The 22,724-nt window shown below is 36.4% G+C and overlaps 1 protein-coding gene across 4 annotated transcripts; it reads right to left on the bottom strand.

Moving 5' to 3' along the window:
* Positions 1-13,184: 13,184 nt before the first annotated feature.
* LOC141335029 (inactive phospholipid phosphatase 7) lies at positions 13,185-22,581 on the bottom strand. 4 transcript variants are annotated; one of them, XM_073840298.1, is made up of 4 exons: positions 22,542-22,581; positions 22,397-22,455; positions 19,610-20,146; positions 13,185-15,172 (listed from the first exon to the last, which is right to left on the bottom strand). In XM_073840298.1, exons 3-4 carry the CDS (start codon positions 20,076-20,078, stop codon positions 14,784-14,786), a joined length of 858 nt encoding a protein of 285 aa, XP_073696399.1. In that variant the 5' UTR covers positions 20,079-20,146; positions 22,397-22,455; positions 22,542-22,581; the 3' UTR covers positions 13,185-14,783. The 4 variants fall into 4 exon arrangements, with proteins under 4 accessions (XP_073696399.1, XP_073696396.1, XP_073696397.1 ...); XM_073840295.1 differs by having other exon boundaries at positions 19,610-20,052; positions 22,542-22,574; XM_073840296.1 differs by having other exon boundaries at positions 22,397-22,575.
* Between the last annotated feature and the right edge of the window lie 143 nt (positions 22,582-22,724).

Below are 22,724 nucleotides of genomic sequence, written 5' to 3'. Positions count from 1 at the left end.
ATTTCATTTTCCAGCAGGATTTGGCACCTGTCCACACTGTCAAAAGCACCAAAAGTTGGTTAAATGACCATGATGTTGGTGTGCTTGACTGGCCAGCAAACTCACCAGACCTGAACCCCATAGAGAATCAATGGGGTAGTGTCAAGAAGAAAATGAGAAACGAGACCAAAAAACTTTCAAAGAAACCTGGGCCTCCATACCACCTCAGCAGTGCCACAGACTGATCACCTCCATGCCACGCCAAATTGAGGCATAATCAAAGCAAAAGGAGCCCCTACCAAGTATATACATATACAGTAAATAAACCTACTTTCCAGAAGGCCAACAATTCACTAAAAACATTTTTTTATTGGTCTTATGAAGTATACTAATTTGTTGAAATCGTGAATTGGTGGGTTTTTGTTAAATGTGAGCCAAAATCTTTACAATTAAAAGAACCAAAGACTTAAACTACTTCAGTCTGTGTGCACTGGATTTATTTAATACACAAGTTTCACAATTTGAGTTGAATTACTGAAATAAATGAACTTTTCCACGACATTCATTTATTGAGATTATTTCTCTATGATATATGACATTTCAGATTACTTATTTACAGGGATAACTGCATCCTTAAAACCCCCTGTAAAAATTTCTATTCTCTATTTGCCAACTATTAACTTTAAAACTACGGTGTTCTATTTCAATATACTTTATATATATAGTTTTAGTTTATTTTTTTGTTTTTAATTAATTTTATTCTGCATTTCTGCTTTGTCCTGGTGGATCGTTGTTTCTTTTCACTGCGTACTGTACTGTGTATGGCTGAAATGACAATAAAAACACTACTTTACTCGACTTGCATGACATGAGATTTCCATGTTTTCATTTGCCAGATGCTTTTCTCCATCTTGACGTGTAAAGTGTGTGAGAGAGAGACTGCATCTTGTGTGTGTGTGTGTGTGTGTGTGTGTGTGTGTGTGTGTGTGTGTGTGGTTTGTGTAGTCGGTGGTCTGGTGACGTGGCTCGGTGACTGAATTCCGCTCATTTTTCTCGTGAGCTCCGGTTTTACGGCAGATTCACGGAAAAAGCGGAGTAGAGCCGTTTGAGCAGTAAGTATCACGCATATTGACGAGCTGTTTTAACACGACTGGATCCTGTTTGAACTTTGTCTTTTCAGGCTCGAGTTTCTCTGATGGTGGTGTCCGACTGTGTGTGTGTGTGTGTGTGTGTGTGTGTGTGTGTGTGTGTGTGTGTGTGTGTGTGTGTTTAGAGCAGGTCTGAGCTCGTTATCGCGTGCTTTGATTTCTTCATGAATCTTTAAAGTTTTTGTTTAATGGCAAATCTTCACTTTACAACTTATAGCTCGTACTGTATGCTCTCATGTCTTGGGTTGTACCACGCGACATACAAACGCTAGATTTACCATGTTTTGCATTGTTTTTACACTTTCTGTGATACAGGATCCATTCTGAAAATGGTTGTTCGTGCTCAAAACACGAACAAATGTCTGTTCAGAAAAATAAACTTGATTCAGAGCGAAAAGTTTTATTGTTCTTACCCCGTTGGTAGATCATTTTCCTTGTTTTAAGCAAAAACTCAATTGTGAATTAAATGTATATTGCTTTACGAATAGTTATTTGTGCTGGAAAACAAGACAATACTGAGGTAATAGTAGTTTTAAAGCATTAATTACGTCTTAAAATGCAACTTAATGCATTGTATTATCTCATAATTGTACCCACAGTTATAAAACATTATAATACCTATTTAGTGTTACACCTTTAAAAAGAATAATGCATTAAACACATGACAAACAAACCTTCATAATATTAAAATTCATTTAAACTTCGGCTACAATTATTTATGAAAAGATATGTTACAATGTACATTATAAATACCTTTATAGTGCATTATTAAGACTCTTTTATTAAGAAATTGTTAAGCTGTGTTTCTCTTTGGTATGTCAGCAGTCATTGCCCATGTTAATTACATTTATTACTTAATCAGGTCATAAGGGTCAATATTTCAGAAACTGAGATTTATACATCATCTGAAAGCTGATAAAAGAAAGCTGTTAGGGTAAGACAAAGACAACCAAGATACAGCTATTTGAAAACGTGGAATCTGAGGGTGCAAAAAAAAAAAAAAAAAAATCACTTTTAAAGTTGTCCAAATTACATTTTTAGCAATGCATATTACTAATCAAATATTACGTTTTGATATATTTAAGGTGGGAAATGTACAAAATATCTTAATGGAACATCCTAATGATTTTTGGCATTAAAGAAAAACTATAATTTTGTCCCATACAATGTATTTTTGGCTATTGCTCCTTAACACTGGTTTTGTGGTCCAGGGTCACATTTATGGTACAAATCTGTCAGCCGTGAATAACAAAACCATAAAACCGTGCTAATGAAGTATTATGTTATTTTGCATGCAGTTGTGCTTTGGTCCAATTGAAAGCATATTTAAATGAGCCAGAAATACTTAAAAGCTGAGCCCCTGACCCTGTGTTTGCGTTACTGTCTGTGTCAGGAATGGCCGGCAGAGACGCACTGAAGGCGGATGAAGGTCTGATGATGATGCAGGAGCTGGAGGACAGACTCAAGGAACACACGGATAAACTGGAGCATGTGCGTCTGGCTGCTGCGGACCTCAGAGATGCTCTATCAGGGGTTTGTTTCTCTGTCCTCATTGCTGTGTGTCAAAGTCGTGTCTTGTGTTTGTGTCTGATGTGTTTGTCTCTGATTCTCAGAATAATGATGATATGCAGCAGTTTATCTCTGAACACATGGACTGGCTCTCACAGCTGACCGATCGCGTGGAGACGCTACAAATGAACACCACCGTTTTTGTGCAGGTCTGTGAAAATACGTTCCTCATTACTGCAGAATGTCCACACCAGCAACTATAGCAAGTGTGCAGATGTATATTATATACAATACACAAAAAAGATTTTCCTACTGAGTATTTTTGTGGTGTTTTCCAATACAAAAATCTAAACATTTTTAAAACAAGATACATTTATGTGAGAAACAAATCTACTTAAGATATTAAATCATGTTTAGAAAAATGTTTTGCTTAACACAAAACAAGCTGGTGGGGTCAAAAAAAAAATCTTGTTTTCCCTTTCAATTGATTTTTGTGACCCGATGATGGATTTTTATTTTGTTTTATGTAGACTCACTTAATTTTGATACTTTTTCAGGCAACATGACTAGGCAACTATTAAGAATAATTTAAATAATCATTTAAGTAAATGTATCTTTATTTAAGAATGTTTAGAAACTTGAACTGTTTCTTTTTTTCCCCCCAAAATAAAGTTAAATGATAGAAAACTGTATGACATTTTTATGACAATCTGTAATTCACATTACAATTGTAATTCAGAACCATAATCCGGAAAGCCTCAGTGAAGAAATTATATAATTTTTCCTCTTTTTATGTATATATACACTACCAGTCAAAAGTTTTTGAACTGAAAAAAAAAAACAGTCTCTTCTGCTCACCAAGCCTGCATTTATTTGATCCAAAATGCAGCAAAAACAGTACAATTTGTAAATATTTTTACTATTTAAAATAACTGTATTCTATTTGAATATATTTTAAAATGTAATTTATTCCTGTGATCAAAGCTAAATTTTCAGCATCATTTTAAATTGCTCATAAGTGATGATAACGACATTTATAATGTTACAAAAGATTTCTATTTCAGATAAATGTTGATCTTTCTATTCATCGAAGAAACCAGAAAAAACTGAGCAGCAAATCATCATATTAGAATAATTTCAGAAGTATTATTTTAAATAGTAAAAATATTTCAACATTTTACTGTTTTGCTGTACTTATTGCATTAAATAAATTTTAATATAAAATATATATTATTATTTATTTATTTTTTATTTTTTTCCTCCAACGATGAAGCAAAGAAATTGAGAAAATATTTTAAATATCCAGTCACAGCAAAAAAAAAAAAAAATGCTCTGGATTTTAACAGTTGCTCTTTTTGTGATGAACAGATTGAAACAATAGAACATTTGTTTTATGATTGTACATTTCAAGTAGATTGTAGAGTTTGCAATTAACATAATTATTATCCTTGAATTTAATTTTTTTTTTTACATAAAAATAGATTCCTTATAATTTCACCAAATTTGTACATATATCACAAGAAACTATTTCATAGTGCTGAAATTAATGAGGAAGATGAATTCCTTGAATTTCTGTAATTTAATAGAGGAACTTGAACTTGAACTAGTCCATCGTAGTTATCTTTCTCAGTGACTCAGACTGATCACTCATGAGCAGCAGGAAAATGCTGTCTTGTGTTGTAATTGCTACTAATGCTTCTTATGTGTTGTTATTCTGGCAGATGAATGCTAAACCGCGCAGCTTTCGTGTCAAACAGCAGGGACTCCGAAACGCTGGCCGCTGGGGCCGCTGTAATGTGACAGATGACGCCCAATCAGAATACGGCTGGTCTCCTGTCCGCACCAGACGCAACAGTGACGCAGCATCTGAGATGTCATGTGCATGGTAGAAACACTCCACTACACTTACATCAAGAGCAGCACTACTGTTTCTTGTCCAAAAATTGACCACTGTAATGGCAGCCTACTGTTAGAGTATTTCATACAATTTAAAGTGTAATAAAAAGTGTTTGTTGTTCCAAACCTGAGTGACTTTTCTTCTTCAGAACATAAGATATATATATGTTTTTAATTCTCAATGTTGTTTGTTCACACAGTGGAAGTCAATAGTCAGCAAAACTGTTCGCTTCCCATCATTCGTCAAAGTATCATACAGAAGATAGTAAGGTCATACAGGTTTTGAAAAGGCATGAGGGAGAATAAATGTGGCTAATTAGGGTGATGCTTTGTAAAGCTGGGTCACGTTCACAAAGAGATTATTACAAAAGGACAGAGATGGAAAATTTGCTCGGATGATAACAAATACAGTTGAAGTCAAAAGTTGACATACACCTTGCAGAATCTGCAAAATGTTAATTATTTTACCAAAATAAGTGGGATCATACAAAATGCATGTTGTTTTTATTTACCGACTTGAATAAGACATTTCACATAAAAGATGTTTACATATAGTCCACAAGAGAAAATAATAGCTGAATTTATAAAAATGAGCCCGTTCAAAACTTTATCTTAATTAAATATCTTAATTTGTTTTCTGAGGATGAACAAAGGTCTTAATGGTTGGGAAGGACATCGGGGTGAGTATGTTAATAACAGAATTTTTTGGGTGAACTAACCCTTTAAGTAATTTTACTGCATGTTTGTGGAACAAAAAACAGCATTAAAGGAGTAGTTCACTTTCAGAACAAAAATGTACAGAAAATGTACTCACCCCCTTGTCATCCAAGATGTTCATGTCTTTCTTTCTTCAGTCGTAAAGAAATAGTTTTTTGAGGAAAACATTTCAAGATTTCTCTCCATATAATGGACTTCTATGGTGCCCCCGAGTTTGAACTTCCAAAATGCAGCTTCAAAGGGCTCTAAATGATCACAGCCGAGGAAGTACTAGTAGTGTCTTATCTAGTAAAAATTTTTTTTTTTAAACATTTAAAATGTATATACTTTTAATCTCCACACAGAGTTCACACAGAGCTAGACAAGACGAGAATTTGAAGTTAAAAAGTGTATAATTTGTAGTTTTTTTTAGAAAATAACCGAGCGTTTGCTAGATTACACCCTTCTTTCCGCGGCTGTGATCGTTTAGAGCCATTTGAAGCTGCATTTTGGAAGTTCAAACTCAGGGGCACCATAGAAGTCCATTATATGGAGAGAAATCTTTAAAAATGTTTTCCTCAAAAAACAATTTCCTTACGACTGAGGAGAGAAAGGCATGAACATCTTGGATGACAAGGGGGTGAGTACATCATCTGTAAATTTTTGTTCTGGAAGTGAACTACTTCTTTAAGAATGGGGTCATTTTTTATAAATTCAACTATTATTTTGTCTAAAAAATAACATTTTACAGATTCTGCAAGGTGCATGCAAACTTTTGACTTAAACTGTAAATACACAAATACTGTGCCTCTGAAGCATGACTGTTAATATCAATGTTTCTGTGAAAAATCGAAATTGTTTTCAGTTTGCAAACACTTAGATCTAATTTTTACACATTTATATCCAGGGTCAGAAATCTCTTGGATTTCATTAAAAAATATCTCAATTTGTTTTACTTTTACTGCACATCTGTGGGACAAAAACAGCATTAATTAAGCAGTGTTTAAAATATAACAGTCTATTTGATTAGCAGGGCTTTTCCGATTGTAGAGGCACATTTCCCAATCTCAAGCAGATTCAAAAAAGCCTTATCCATGACATTCAGTGCAGAGAAACATGACAAACCTCCTCTGAACAGACAGAGAGAGATGAGCGAATATGTGGAGTTTAGCCCTGCTTCAGGCTAGTAAAAGCAAAATATCAGTTTAAATCCTTCGAACCTTATAAACACTTTCAAAGTGTCTCAAAGTATCAACCGCTGTCTGGATGTGTTACTCGAGTCAAACGCTGGAGGGCAGAAGAATCAGTCAAATCTCGGCTCTGTGAGCTGAACCCATCGGGTCAGAACCACAGTCTGAAAGCATGGATGTGAACCTGTCGAGTATGATTAATAGTGTTTCAGCGGCTCATTTAGCAGTTTCTCATTTATGTAAAGTGCTCTGATCCTCAGTTCCTGTCGTGTCCATCTGGACCGCTGTCTGTGAGCACAATGCTGCTGTCAGAAGCGCTGCTGTTGTGCATCTGGACGCCCCGCCGATAGACCTCATCATGTCCGTCACAAACAAGCGCTCTATGAATATGTTTCTAAGCTGTTTTCAAAGAAAATAACGTCTTGTAAACATCATTACACAACTTATCATGACCTGTTTATTACAGAATAAAACTGATCTAGACTCATTTAAATTAACTATTATTCATTTGGATTAATATAATTTATATATCTTGTTAAAAAGAAGTACTCTTTAGTAGGAGTAGCGCATGTAGTCCATATAGTGGACTTCAGTGGTGCCCCCAAGTTTGAACGTCCAAAATGCAGTTTTAACGCAGCTTCAAAGGGCTCTAAACGATCCTAGCCAAGGAATAAGGATCTTATCTAGTGAAACGATTGGTCATTTTCTAATCTAAACAAACTGTATACTTTTTTTTAACGCTTGTATTGTCTTTGTCTGCGTGAACACTTGTTTTTTCCGGTTCAAGACGGTAAGGGTATGTCAAAAACTCTCATCTCGTTTTCTTCCCCAACTTCAAAATAGTCCTACATCGCTGCAGAAGTACCGACCCAGTGTTTACAAAGTTAACATACAAAGAAACGATCAAACGCCCTTTACAAAAAAAAGTAAAAGACTGATGATTTTGAAATTGAAGAAGAAAACGGGATGGGAGTTTTTCGACATTCCCTAACTGTATGGACTACGCATGCGTAACGCAAAGACGCGACAAGATGAGCATTTGAGGCTAAAAAGTATATAAATTCTCAGTTTGTTTCGAAAATAACCGATTGTTTCACTAGATAAGACCATTCTTTCTCGGCTGTAATCGTTTAGAGTCATTTGAAGCTGCATTTAAACTGCATTTTGGAACTTCGAGCTCAGGGGCACCATAGAAGTTCACTATATGGAGAGAAATCTGGAAATGTTTTTTCTCAATAAACATAATTTCTTTACGACTGAAGAAAGACAAGAACATCTTGGATGACAAGGGGGTGAGTACATTATCTGTACATTTTTGTTTTAAAAATGAAATCGTTTAACAAGAGTAGCCTACTTGTCACAAAAAAATATGTTAAAAGAATATATTTGGGTCATTCCTGGGATTCGGTAATATTAAAGTCCCCAGAGTTTCTAAAGTGGTGGTTCACCAAAATTAATTGTTGGAAGCTTTTCACAATACGTTGGTATGCTAATTATAATCAAAATAATTATTGCATTTAATTTTTTTTTTAATTTTTGCATAAAATAATGTGTTATATCGGTCTTAAACCAAGCATTTTATCATGTCTTTGAGGCTCTTCACTGAGTTGTACTTAGAAAATTATTAACAAAATGTGCATATAGTCTCTGTGAGCATTGATTTGTATTCCTTTCTTGTGAAGAATATTTTTCTAAAATCTGCGAGCTATTTTACAAAAAACGTAAAGTTACGCCCATCAGTCTGAACACAACCCTGTCACACTAACCATTCTACGCCCATAATAATTTAGACTTTGCCCTTATGTGACATTATTTACCAGAAAGTACATCATTCAGGTCTCTTCAATGGTGGTGCAGAAAATAGTTAGTAGTATCATACTTTTTATGCATATTTGTGAAGCATATTATAGTCAAGGAGGGTACTTAACAACTCAACCCCATTACATACAATTAAGATGGAAAATGATTATTTTTCAACATTTTATTTTAATTCATAAGTATATACAATGTACTTTAGGGCTGCAACTAACGACTATTTTAATAGTCGACTAGTCACCGACTATTGAAACGATTAGTCGACTAATCGGATAATTATTCAATTTTTCTCAAATTTAGCATGAGATTGCTTTAATTATGTGGAAAATTATAGTAAACACAAGAAAGAAGGGGGTACTTCAATGAAAAATGCATATTTTGCTGCTGATAGGCCAATTCATACTAAAAGTAAATAAAAATGCCCTGTCTAAAACCAATTAGGCACAGTGCTCGGTCAGTACAGACATAAATGCATAAATTAAGAAACAATATAATTTTTTTAATGGACAGGCACATTTGTTTTATAAGAAAAAATAAATTAAAATCAAGTAAACATTTTCTTCCTGTAAACCATCAGCAGCAATAAAACAGTAAACAAAAATGTATATACAAAACAAAACGTATTGACTTCCATGTTATTTAAATCTTACCGAGGCCAGCCAAACTCCGTTTCATTCAACTGTCCGACGTGCTTTCTCTTTAAATGTTCGTGCATCACAGAGGTGCTGCCGTGATGCACAAGGACTGCTTTACAAACCATGCAGGTAATATTTTAATTCGCCGTAGCAGGCTAAAATGCTCCCAAACTTTACGCCTGTTTCATACATACTCAGTCTGCAGTGCGTCTACAGTCCGTGTGCGTTACGTATGCGGTGCAGAAGAAGCACAGACTCGTTTTGCTTTCACACAGAACGCATTTGCAGTCCGTACATTGTGAACGTTCTAATCCGTTAACATGGGTGTGGGAAAAAAAACGCACTGCAGACGGAGTATGTGTGAAACGGGCGTGTTTTGGTACGCGCAGCTGCTGCGTTGGACGCCGCCATATCTGTATGTTATCGCTCAGCATAGAAGCTGCGTATGTGCGACTCTCGGCAGAAAGATGCCTCACTCGGTTGTCTGGCGACAACATCGACAATGAAATTCATTGAGTGCGTTTACATGGACCCTCTTAATGCGATTATAATGAGATTTTGGCAATATTGCGATTAAACTTTTCCTCATGTAAACGCAATACTTCGATTATAATAATGCGATTAAGCTCATAATCGCAGCAAGCATAATCGTATTAACATAGGTGGCGCACGCCGATTTTAATCGAAGTATACCGGCATGTAAACACCTTAATCGCAGTATTGCCGCTTTGACCAGAGTGCGCATGCGCTCGTGACTTACACGAATGACGTGCCACGCACTTGCAGACAGGGACTGCTCTACAAAGGGGCTAGGGGGCTATAGCCCCATTAGAATTTTTAATATCTCGATTTAGCCCCCCAACCAGCTGAGATAGAGGAGTACTGCTGTCTCGTGCTGTTTGTCACAATATCCTTACACACGCGTCATGTGAGCGCAGTTTCGTCCATTAGGCTACATTTAATCCATTACATCATCACTAAGATTGAGACGTGCCGTTCATTTAATTTTTAATATAAGTGTAAGGTATACACAGTTGAATTACGCATTCATATGAATTGTGTTAATGTTGAGCGCACAACCCAGTCTCACGGAGCGCATGGTGCTGTCCAGCTTTGAAGTCTTTCCTTTTGCATGTAACAGGTTTTTTCGTTGCTTTGTGTATAGAGCCCTGAATAGGCCTAAAATCTAGCCCAGCTCTTGGCAGAATTCTTGGTAATAGACTGGCCAGACTCCGACCCAAGATCGTCTTTTTGGCCACTTCTCCCAAAACATTTTTTTTTAGCTATTAAAATAGTTCAGTTTTGTATATAGGCCAAATGACAATGTAATTATATTTCGTTTCAGTTTTTTTTTAAGTTAATTTAGAAAAAAGTTTAAAGCATTTTTTCCCGTTAAATATAGGCTAAGTTTTTTTTTTTTTTTTTTAAGAAGCGACCAGCGGCAGATGGTGAGTTCATATGCTTGATCAATTTAGCTTTCTTAAATCATCACGACTTGCCTAAAATAAAATCTATAGATATTAAAGAGTTCAAGCATATCAAATGTTAGTTTTAAACGTTTAACCTGTATGTGCGCTGTTATTAGACTCATATTCTATCGTCTGTGCGGAGAGTGAAGGCTAAACGCTCGCTTTACTGGACATGAAGTAGCAAGTGTAATCACTTGCATTGCAAACATCTTAAAATACGCTGACTTTTTTACACGTAAAGGTAAGAGTAATAGCTATTATTCGTAACTGTTAAGGATTTATGTATATTTGCGTGCCCTCACAAACAATACCAACAAATTGATGTGCTTTTTCTATTAAAAAAAATGGAATGGGCTCTCTTCTTCAGGAACAGGAATCTTTAGGCAATCGTGAGGCAAATGCGTTAGCCTTGATTGCGGATTTGTGGAACTCCTAAAAAAAATGCGCTGAAGGCGCGCTCACTGCTGCCCGTCGGGCTCGGGCTGGAATGCAGGGCTTGTTTTAAGTTTGTGTCTATTTTTTTTCGTTCGTGTCAGTTTTAAATATAATTTAAAATGCCGTTTTAAATAAAATTTAAATTATAGGCTACTTCTGTTAAATATGGTGTGTAGGCTACCAGAGCTGCTTTTCTTTAAAAAGAAAAAAGACACAATTTCTTCATTAAGTAACTTTTACGATATTTACACGAATATCGATTATTTTCTTAGCACCCCCACATATTGTACTAGCCCCCCGTTAGCCCAGTTAGAGAAAATATTCTGGCGCCTGTCTGTAGATTAGAAACGACGATGGCGAAAAAGGCGACACACTTTTAGGGAGCTTAGGAAACTGGACTTTGCGCGATATGAACATAATGCAATTCATTGACGGACAATAGGAATAATAGGAATAATGGAAATTCCATGTAAACCGGAGTGAAGAACTTTGCTCTTGACATGTAAACATCATAATGCGATTAAGTCCTTACTCTGATTATTGGAAATAATCGCATTATTCTTGCCCATGTAAACGTAGTCATTGTCGACTATTTCTATTATCGATTTTTGTCGACAACGTCGACGAATCGTTGCAGCCCTAATGTACTTGTTTTATTGCTTAATAATTTTAATGGTTTTAGCAAATATATACTTACCAAAATCATGACCACTCATTTTTGTTATAATTTTTTTGGTGTAATATGTCCACTTTAATTTTGACAAGCATGTTATGTCAGAAATTGCATCCGCATTTGCAGCAGAAAGACAGTGTTGGGAATGCAGATATGTTGACTCAGAAATAAGGGGACAATATGAGAGAGAAACAAAACCAAAAATGTAAATGGAAGGCAATGTATTCCTTTAAATGTGCTACAGATTTCAACCCCGTCACACATTGTCATATTAATACTTTTGGAAAAATACAGGAAAAGAAAATTAAGAATGAAAGCAATTCTTGCTGGTTACTATCTGACATTTTAAGAACTAAAGCAAAAAAAAAAAAAAATGTGGTTTTAGTTAAAGTTCTAAATTATTATTATTATTTTTTTAAATATAAAGAGATGTTCATCAGCCCTGTAAAAATATGATACATGTTACATTTGTCATCATTAAAATATTAAAAGAGACACATGATCACTAAGTAGATGTTTCTTTTTTAACAAGTTCTGTGTAAAATCCTTTCAATCCCATTTTGTCCATTACGGGGTTTAAAAAAGGTGTCTCAATCTGAAAAAAAATGAAAATAATAAAAGGTCATTAATGCCTGAGGTGGTAAAATATATATATATTTTTTGGAGGTTTGACTACCCTAATTATCTGGGGTATTTAGAAAATGAATCATGTAGTTAAAAAAAAAAAAGTATATTCCAAGTTGAAATGTTGTCCCAGGAATGACCAATTTAACTGTTTTGTTGTCTTTGAAATATGGTTAAAGTGTACTGACAACCATTTATTATTACTATTATTATTACTGTAGTGTCAGTTCTGTTATGTGTATTTAAATATACTTGTAATTACACTTTCATAATGATGAAGTTGCAATTTAGTACCTAAAACAATTAACATATATGCATTTTAAATGTAATATTGAATAACAGGGTTACTTTACATGTGCTTTAGTATGTTAGTCAACATATCAAAACAAATGTAGGCTACTGTAAATCACTAAAACTAATGATTTAAAAAGTACTTTAAAGTAAAACTTTTGTTTTGTGTACTTAAAAGTCATGCAAGTGTCTTTAAGAACACATTTGTTTCATTAATATAATATGCAATCTGTAAGTGCACTACAAATGCACACTGAATACAATTAAGTGCACTTCTGTTTCTTTGTTTTATATATTATAAACCACTGCTTCTTTCAAATGTATTCTACTCTATTTACTAATGTTAAAACCTCTCAGAGTGAGGACTTGTGGGAAAATGATAATGTGAGGCGTGAGTGACGTCACTGTATGGTGCAAACTTTCTCGTAGGCGTCTCCATCCGTGACACAGATGGCAGGAGAGATTAAAGCTCAAGAGTGTTGCAGAATCATCTGTCCTTCACTGATACTCTAATCTAACAGAAACTTCATCTGTGTCATCTCCGGAGGAATAAGGCTGGTCTGTACAAACCACAGGTCAGCAACATTTACAAAAATACTTCAGTTGTATTACTAAACTATATCATAGTGATTAGTGGGGAAACAGTGGCCACATGAAGTAACAGGACACTTAAATGAATAGTTTATTAATAGCCAAAGATGAAAACTTCATCCTCAGATCATCCAAAATATAGATGAGTTTGTTTCTTCATCAGATTTAGAGAAATTTAGCATTGCGTCACTTGCTTACCAATGAATCATCTGCAGTGAATGGGTGCCGTCGGAATCAGAGTCCAAACAGCTGATAAAAACATCAAAATAATCCACAAGTAATTGTGTGAACGTCATGAAATCAAAAGTCAAAAATCTATAATGCATAATAACGCTTCCTCCAGTGAAAAAGACATCTACTGTTGTCCTCTTGCATCAAAATCCACCCACATATGGCTGGTAAACAGTGCTTGATCTGTGCACATATCTATACTGGTGCTTTTTCACTGAAGGAAGCATCATTATGGATTATTATATACACATATGCACACATTTGATCTAAGTGCAAGAGCGTGGATGATTTCACCAGTGTCATGTAACAGTCATTTATTATTATTTTAAAGTACAAATATGTACAGTACAGAACCATTTCTCAGTTCATTTTATGACAAATACAAAGGCAACAGATTGCTCGAGTCATTACAGTACTTAGATAAGTATCACAAAAAAATTGATTCAAAACATCAAACTTAATTCATGCATACAAAGAAAACCAGTCAGAAATCATCCTGAAACAAACAGAAATTGTTTGTAAATCCTGATCAAATTTGACACGATTGTGCTTTACACACAAATTAAATGTCAAAAGAAAAAAGAAATGCAATGTTTCTATTCACTTTGGATGTTCCTATAATCAATCTCAGTCCTCTTTGTTTCATTTACAGTTGCACAGGTGCGGCAGTTAACCTAATAAACGTCAATAAACATTGACGACATCCTAAAAATGTCAGTTGTTTACCAGAACAAAATCATTTTTAACTATTACTTCCTTTCTCAGCAACTTCCTCTATAAGACGTCTCAGTTCTGCAGAATTAAGAAGTGAAAATGAGACAGAAAAGAGCTGATACTCAACTGTGCAGTGAAATTCCAGAGCCTTTGCATGCATTTTGAAAATACCACAAAATCATGATTTAAGTGTCATGTAAACACTAGAGAGTGAGTGAAATCACAGCAGTTGAGACCCTAACAGACCTGATAATGCAACTGGAGCAGGCTGCATTTGTCCTTTTGCATTGTGTATCTAAAACAGCGGTTCCCAATTCCAGTCCTCGCGCCCCACCGCTCTGCACATTTTGCATGTCTCTCTTAGTTAACACACCTGATTCAGATAACCAGCTCATTAGAAGTGAGGTCCGTGCAGAAACTGCGATCCGATTGACATGGTCCCTGCAAAGTGTTCATTCCCCCTAAGCGGGGGAAATCTGTTTACTATACTTCGAAACATTCATTCACATATTTGTGCTACGCCACCGCATGCAGCGTCTTCACACACGGATGAAACTTACAAGAGAAGTGTGACATAAGTGCATCTATAAATAAATGCATTTTAAATTTACGTCTCGCACGCTTTAATGACCTTCAAATGGAGCACGTACGCTCGCTTCGAACTACTGAATAATGGCGGAATATCCTGTGATGTCCACTTCGAAGGGCAGTAACATTGGAATAGAACAAACGTCGGAAGCGATGCGTGAAACACAAAATGTGCAGAGCGGTGGGTCGCGAGGACTGGAATTGGGAACCGCTGATCTAAAAGACTGAGGTGCAATATGTGTTTAATCCTACAAATACTGGATTATGCATTTGACATACGTCTTCTGCACATTCATAGTCTAATGGACGGAGGACCAGCTGAAAGTCCCGATGGAGATGAGCGTTTGACAGGCTCCAGATGACAGCCACACCGTCTCCATCAGACTGAAGTGAAGGAAGCCCAGAGCGAAGCCGCACACCATGTCTGTCAGATGGTGTTGGCCCAGCAGAACGCGCGATAGGCCCACTAGAACAGCCCACAGCACCAGCAGGACCCGCAGTGGGACGGCCAGCACCAAATGGGACAGGAGGAACTTGGACACCATTGCTGCTCTGCTGGCGTGAGCGGCTGGGAACGAGTATGTGTCCAGAGCCACACAGTCCAGGAAACCTGGACTTATGTCCCATGGTCCTTTGCGCCGGACTAGTTTCTGAACCCCGGCCACAGTCAGGACATCAATAATCAGTGCTGAAAGAGAAATGATAGAGAGGAGTCGAGCGAGCATTTGAGTCTTATTCCATCTGAGTTCAAAAAACAGAATAGTTCTTAATATTAAATCAAACTATAAATCTCAAATACTTCATGTCGTTCGGTGTAAGGTGTAATTTAGTTCATGTAATTTAGTACAAATGTAATTTGTAATTTAACTAAATTGCATAAAAACCCTTAAAATTAGAATTTGTAATAACCCAACTAAAACTTTCATCTAAAACATTACAGTTAAAAGAAAACTATAGTAAACTAAAAAGGTTTTTGTTACTTGAAATAAATGTTAACTGAATTAAAGTAAAATCTTACAGATACTTCATTTATTATCCAAGGCATCATTTCTCATTTTCATTTAGTTTAACTTGAGGTACTAAAATAAAATAGCAAGCAGCGATTACCGTGGTTCAAGCACTTAAGGCATTTAAGTACATAAGGAAAAACACATTACATATTATTTAGCAAGTCTGTACCCATGAAAATCAATAATTAAAAAAGCATTTTTGGCAAATCCAGGTAATTTACCATAGATCTATTATGTTTTTAATGTTTATAGTGCCAGATGTGGTCCGATCTCCCTAAAACTCACTCCCTAAATCACCTGTCGCATGTGCTCACCAGGATTCGTGATGTTTTGAGTTTTCGCTTAGACTTTATAGGCTTTTGGGTATATTATAACGGGGCTTGTCTACCCTTTATAAACAACCCCAATGGGTAATTTTTAGAGATGCACCGATCGATCGGCATCCGATCGCAATCGACCGATAGGGGCGCTATCGGTTTTGATCGGAGTTCTCAAAATAGATCAGAGCAGGCCGATCAGATGACGTTTACAACAACAAACAGCCGCCAGAGCACGCATTCCCACTTCTCAGACTAGGGTCTCCCAATGGGCGTGGCTGTCTCTACCAAAGAGTATAGAAGTACTCTTTGTCTCTACAACGCATTAACACTGAAGATGACGTCGCCGGTGAGGGGATTTCCTCCCCTCTGGTCTATGCATCCCTGCCTCTGCTGAATTATTTTTATCCACGGTGGGGATAAAACGTCCCGCGAAGCCGCTCCTACGTCCCGATCTAAATCAAATTATTTGCAATACGCGCTTTAAAGTCGTCTAAATCAAATGATTCGCCATACGCGCTTTGAAGTTGAACGTACTGAATCAAATGATTCGCGATCCGATTGGAGCGCTTCAAAACAGTGAATCTTTTTGCGACGCAGTGGTTTACTGATTCTGAGTTTCCAAAAAGCTCCGTTGATACTTTGCTCACCTTCTCTATAAAATGTATTCGTTGTTTGAAATTAAACCATTACTATTAATACAATGTTTTTATTAAATTGTGATCACATAATACAGCTTCTGTCATATTAAAAAAAATTCATGACCTGACACTCATTATCTGGTTCTTGCCTAAAAAGACGGGTATAATGCGCGTTGTTAACAGATTACAGTAACAGTTTGGTCAACCTCTCCCTATGGAGAGAGAAAAAAAAGTTTCTAAAAGCATCCCCCCCTCTGTTTTTTTTCACAAATTGCACCCTGTATATGTATATGTATGTGTATATGCATATGTATGGCATATTTATTTTATTTTTCCACAAAAAGCTTGTTGCTAAACTCTAAATTGTGATTTTAAGAAAGAGCCTCCTGAGAGTTAAATGTTTATTATGGTGCACATGTGTGTTTTGCACATAATCATTTTTTTATTTTAAGATTTAACTCTTTTATTAGATTTAACTTTTTCCACAGAAAAACTAAGGTTCATAGTTTACAAATTGTGTCAGCTCTAAAAGAGTGAAATGTTGTGTTGTACATAATTACTGCCAAAAGACAGTTTAAGATAGTAAGCAACACTTACTCTATGTAAGCTGAGTCCAAGTTGTCTATGAGAGTCTTGAGAGTGTTCAATATTGAAATTTGCCTCAGCCTGCAATAAAACTGGTCAATTCATGATACTTTCTCATTTCCTACTTTTTATACTAATAATACAATGTCAATGTTTGTACATGAGACAACAATATTGAAGAATTTATGGATTTGACGCTGTGATCGGTAATATCGGGATCGGCAGATACTGCTTTTGGTGATCGGTGATCGGTGATCGGCCCCCAAAATCCAGATCGGTGCATCTCTAGTAATTTTCAGCATATTTTTTTTGATAATTATTGACCTAGAGAGTCCAAAAAATTGCACTCCAGTGTTTTTTTCTTCCAGATCGAATTTTTTTTCCGGCCAATGGGTGCCGATGTTTTTTTGAGATAGGCAGTGTTCTTATAGACCTGGGTTTCTCAACTCTGGCCCTCAAGGTCCACTTTCCTGCAGAGTTTAGCTTCAACCCTAATCAAACACAGCTGAACAAGCTAATCAAGGTCTTCAGGATCACTAGAAAGTTACAGGCAGGTGAGTTTGATCAGGAAAGTGGACCTCGAGGGCCAGAGTTGAAAACCCCTGTTATAGACACTTGTGGCACTTTGGACCAAGACCGTGCATGTTAATAGGACAAATGGTTAAGTAGTTATAGCCACTTTTATGTTTTTCCTTCTCTTATAGCAGCACCAAGTGGCCAAGCTCCGTGATTTTTACCTCAGATTGAGCTCTTACATAAGTGTTCTGAGTTTGGCGCAGATATATAATTTCTTTCAGGAGTAATAGGCTTTTTACTAAAAGTAGCACTGCCCCTTTCAAACTTTTAGGCACCTCTTTGCGATGAAAGTTAAACTTCTTTTTAATAACTCTTGATATTCACTCTTCAGAGAATCTTTCTGCACTGGTTTGGTTCGGATCGGGCGAAAAACCTAGGACTAGTTTTTTTCAAAAAAACTAAAATCCCTGAAAATTTCGCCAGGCTCCTTTCGAAGCGGCAAGAGGCGAGGATTCCAACAATATAAGACGGTTTAGGAGTTATGAGCGATTTCGTACTTTTGATCACTGTAGCGCCCCCATCAGGCTGACTGCTGCGAGCATTGGTGAAGTTATAGGTGGTGTGAGTACTACCATCCCTCCAAGTTTCAAGTCTCTGCGATTTACGGCTTTATGTGGATATCTTAGCCATTCTAACAATTACAACAGGGTAGCACTGTGCTAAAAATGACTAATTCAAATATTAATAAAAACTATAACACTGCCCTGAATCATATTTGCTCAAGTCCAATAATTGTTTCTTCATTTTTGCTTACGGGAATTATTTGTGCGGTGAATAAGTCTTGCATTTTGCCTTAATCAGCAGAAGAACACCATAACACATGATTCCTGTCTGAATCTGAGCCAGATTACAACTATTTGATCAATTCTGAGCCCATTTTCACAAGTATGATATTATTTGAAGCCTGGTCCTGATTTGAGAGTTATAGACGGTGAAATAAAATGCCAAGTTTTCTGCTTAAACAGCCGTAGAAAGTTTGAGATTTTGTAAAAATTTGAATTGCTTTGCTTAATTAAGTTTTTTTTTTTTTTTGCTTTGCAGAATACTGAATACTTTTTTTTTGTATTAAAACCATTTTTGACAGTTGACTGCTGATATGAAAAAACATTTAAGTTTATTCAAATAATATTTTATCATTCAACATTATCAAATTAAAGGGATGGTTCGGAGTAGAATTGACTTCATTGCTATGCACTCCGAAGCCCATGTAAATACCCCATCCGAAATTTTTTTTTTTACCTTAGTCAAACATTTATGGAGATATTAGAGTTTTTCGAATTGCTTGTTACAGGAGTGAATGGTACATGTGATGTATCTCGTAAATTGCACCACTAAACGTGCAAGTAATCTTACCAAACTTGTACAGTAGTGTAAATAGGTTATGTACTCACAAAACGCTGCATCAGAACATTTGTAAGTCCACCATGAGTGTTTTAAAAACACGTTTTACCCGATCCCTACTAGTCTCAAAAACTACAAATGGCGACACGTCGACGTCACTTCCCTGGTTTGAAAAAAGCACGTAAAAGTCCTCCTACAAGTTGACATGCACACAGATGTAGTAGGAGGACTTTTACGTGCTTTTTTCAAACCAGGGAAGTGACGTCGACTTATAGTTTTTGAAACTAGTAGTTCTCAGGTAAAACGTGTTTTTAAAACACTCATGGTGGACTTACAAATGTTATGATGCAGAGTTTTGTGAGTACATAACCTATTTACACTACTGTACAAGTTTGGTAAGATTACTTGCACGTTTAGTGGTGCAATTTACGAGATACATCACATGTACCATTCACTCCTGTAACAAGCAATTCGAAAAACTCTAATATCTCCATAAATGTTTGACTAAGGTAAAAAAAAACTTCGGATGGGGTATTTAGATGGGCTTCGGAGTGCATAGCAATGAAGTCAATTCTACTCCGAACCATCCCTTTAAATGATATTAGGCTGTGTAATAATATCTAAGTTCTAAAACAAGACTGGTGGAGCATCTCACCTATCAGCAGGTTAATCAGGACCTCTTGTCCAGCCAGTGTGCTACTCTGAGTGAGACACACCAGAGTCCCACAGATCCACGTAATGCCGTGACCCGTCAAAGCCAGCAGTGTGACCGCAGAGCGCATGCTGCCCCATGAGGATGTGGTGTGGACACACACGCCCAGACGCTTGGACAGACAGATGTCGATGGCCAGCAGTGAGTTGATGGCGATGCCTCTGAAGGATGGGTTGAGCAGCATGCAGTCTTCATCCGGCAGCCTCGTCGCCTCTCTGCGCTCCTTCACGTTCTCGCCTGGCTCTGGCGGGTTCTCATTCTGCTGGTTCTGATGGGTTTTGGACTGGCTGGATCTTTTCCATGATCTGTTGTTTCGCAGTGGGACATTCAGGGACAGAAACTCGGGCCGACCCAGAACGCTGCTGTTGCCGCTGCGGTCCTTCATTCTGGAGCGATTTGGGTTCAAAGGCATTGTGCGGTTTAATCGTATACAGCAGGATAAGAAACTTATGTGAGCTTCAGATGTAGACTCAAAGTAGGCTGTGAAAACAGTGTCAGATATATTTAGACGTGCACAAGGGTGTGTGTGTGGATAGAGAATAAGTGCAAACTAACACAACACTTTTAACATCTAACAGCTGTATCATTAAGGTTTAGAAATGGGTAGTTGTTTACAAATAGACATGAACTCTTTTGCAACATCAAGATTTTATGTAACGGTTTATATTGCTAACCAGTTACATTACTGTGTTACTCTTTTTTTGACAGTTTTAATTATCTTTTTGTCCTCACTAGTTTAATTAACTGGCCTTGCATTGCATTTTGCTCATGAAAACTGCATGCACAGCTGTGCAACATAAAAGAAATATTTGCCTGGTTATCAGTAAGCTCTTTCTATTTTTTTTTTTTTACATTATTATGCCTCAGATGCATGTCTGAAATCAGGTTTATGGAAACGCTCACTGCCTGGTTAGTCTCGCGTAGCCAGACCTTCAGACTGATGGCAGAAGGTCTGGGGAACCTTGGCCGCTTTAAATGGCCAAGGCCCACTCAAGAGGCCATATGACTGACAGGTAAAGCAGCCAATCATGTTTTGTTGTGCCACGTCATATTTAGGGGTGTGGAAATGTCTCACACAATAACAGAGCACTGTGTAAATCTCTTGGACATATTTTATGCCGCAAACTTTTAACATTTCACATAAAACCAGCATTTAGTTGATCCTGATAAGAACTCATCGTCACAGTTGTAAACATGACGGGTCTCTTCTTAAATGAAGGGGCTTGGCATCACAGTATCTTTGTTTCCAGGCGAAACATTAAAGAACGTGATACACACGACTACTGGAAATCCTGTATACTTCAACCAATCCAATAACAACTTTGAAACCCCTGAAGTTTCCAAATTTGTGTGTGATATGCATCAGACGTTCAGCCAACTATCCGTGGGTGTGACGTCTTTAGGTAACAGTTTATATTGCTGACCAGTTACAGAACTGAATTACTCTTAAAAGTATTACTTTTTTGACTCTAATTAACTGGCTTTGCATTTTGAAAAACGATCGGCAGCTGAAGGAAACTAAAATTAAAATTGCATAACCTGAAACAATGAATTAATCATTTACGTTTCTAATAATTTGGCCTTGGTTGCGTTATAGTTTTATTGGAATAACAGTCTTATTCAAAACGTTGCGTGTTGTGGAATTTGGCTATTAACATTTACATTTTAATTATATTCTGCTGAACCAAATGAACGAAATGACTTGAAAAAAGATTTGTTCATTTTGATGAACGAGACTCAAAGATGAGTCAGTACAATTATTTGATCTTCCCATCACTATTTGGTTCCTGAATGAATCAGTGTTTTTGAATAAAATGGTTGAGTGAATAATTCAATGACTCACTAATAAAAACAGTTACTTGTTGCCATCCACTGATGTAACCATTTAACCTGAAGAAAAAGTCAATGAAGATGATGAGAAAATCTCAGGGTATTTTGATTCACTCTTTCCAGCGGTTATAATTAGGTCTGTCAGGGTATTGATTAACATAATTAGAAATATTGTAAGTCACTCCCGGAACTTGATAATTGGTGACAAAATAGTAAAAAAAACTAGACTTGTTTGTGTAAATTCATGTAAGTTTTCTCATTTTACTAAAAAATGGTACACACAGATACATGTTTACTTAACTAAATGTGATCCTGGACCACAAATCCAGTCATGCGTAGCATAGGTATATTTGTAGCAATAGCCAACAATACATTGTATATGTCAACTTTATCAATTTTTCTTTTATGCCAAAAATCATTAAGATATTAAGTTTAGATTATGTTCCATGAAGACATTTTGTAAATTTTCTTACCGCAAATATATCAAAACATAATTTTTGATTAGTAATATCCATTGCCAAGAACTTCATTTAGACAACTTTAAAGGCATTTTGCACCCTCAGATTACAGATTTTCAAATAGCTGTATCTCAACCAAATATTGTCCTATCCTAACAAACCATACATTAATGAAAAGCTTATTTATTCACCCTTATGACTGGTTGTGTGGTCCAGGGTGACATATCAGATTTAATTCCAGGAACTTCTATTGTTTTGCTAGTTATAAACACCACAATCTAACCCTACAACACCTTACCCTAACAGAAAATTTCTGCATTTTTACAATTTAAAAAATACTTGATTTATATTTTACATTTCAATTATGAGGACATTTCAGAAAGGTGGTTCTGACAGATTTAGCTTTATTCCTTAAGCACATGTGAAGCATCAGCTGGCCTACCTCAGATCAATGCAGGAGAAGATCAGCTCTGTTATATGATCCCGTTCACAGTGCTCGGTCTATAGACGGAAATCAGGTTTAGTTCACATCAATTAACAAGCAAAGAAATGCTGTAATCCAGCTTGGTTTGAGAAAACATCCTCACTGTATTAGTAAACACGGCTTTAACATCCATCACGGTCCGCTCCATAACAGAATTACGAATACTACTATGGTAAAGGTGTGTTTTATAAATATTAATTACGTACAACGACGTACGCCCTACTGATTGGCTGCGCAGCAGAGAGCTGACCAATGAAGTTTTGCCTCATGAATATTAGTATAGCAC

This window comes from Garra rufa, chromosome 5 (assembly GCF_049309525.1).
Source record: "Garra rufa chromosome 5, GarRuf1.0, whole genome shotgun sequence".
Classification (NCBI taxonomy): Eukaryota; Metazoa; Chordata; class Actinopteri; order Cypriniformes; family Cyprinidae; genus Garra; species Garra rufa.
Note: the sequence above shows the minus strand (reverse complement) of the source record. Positions and strands in the feature narration are given on the sequence as shown.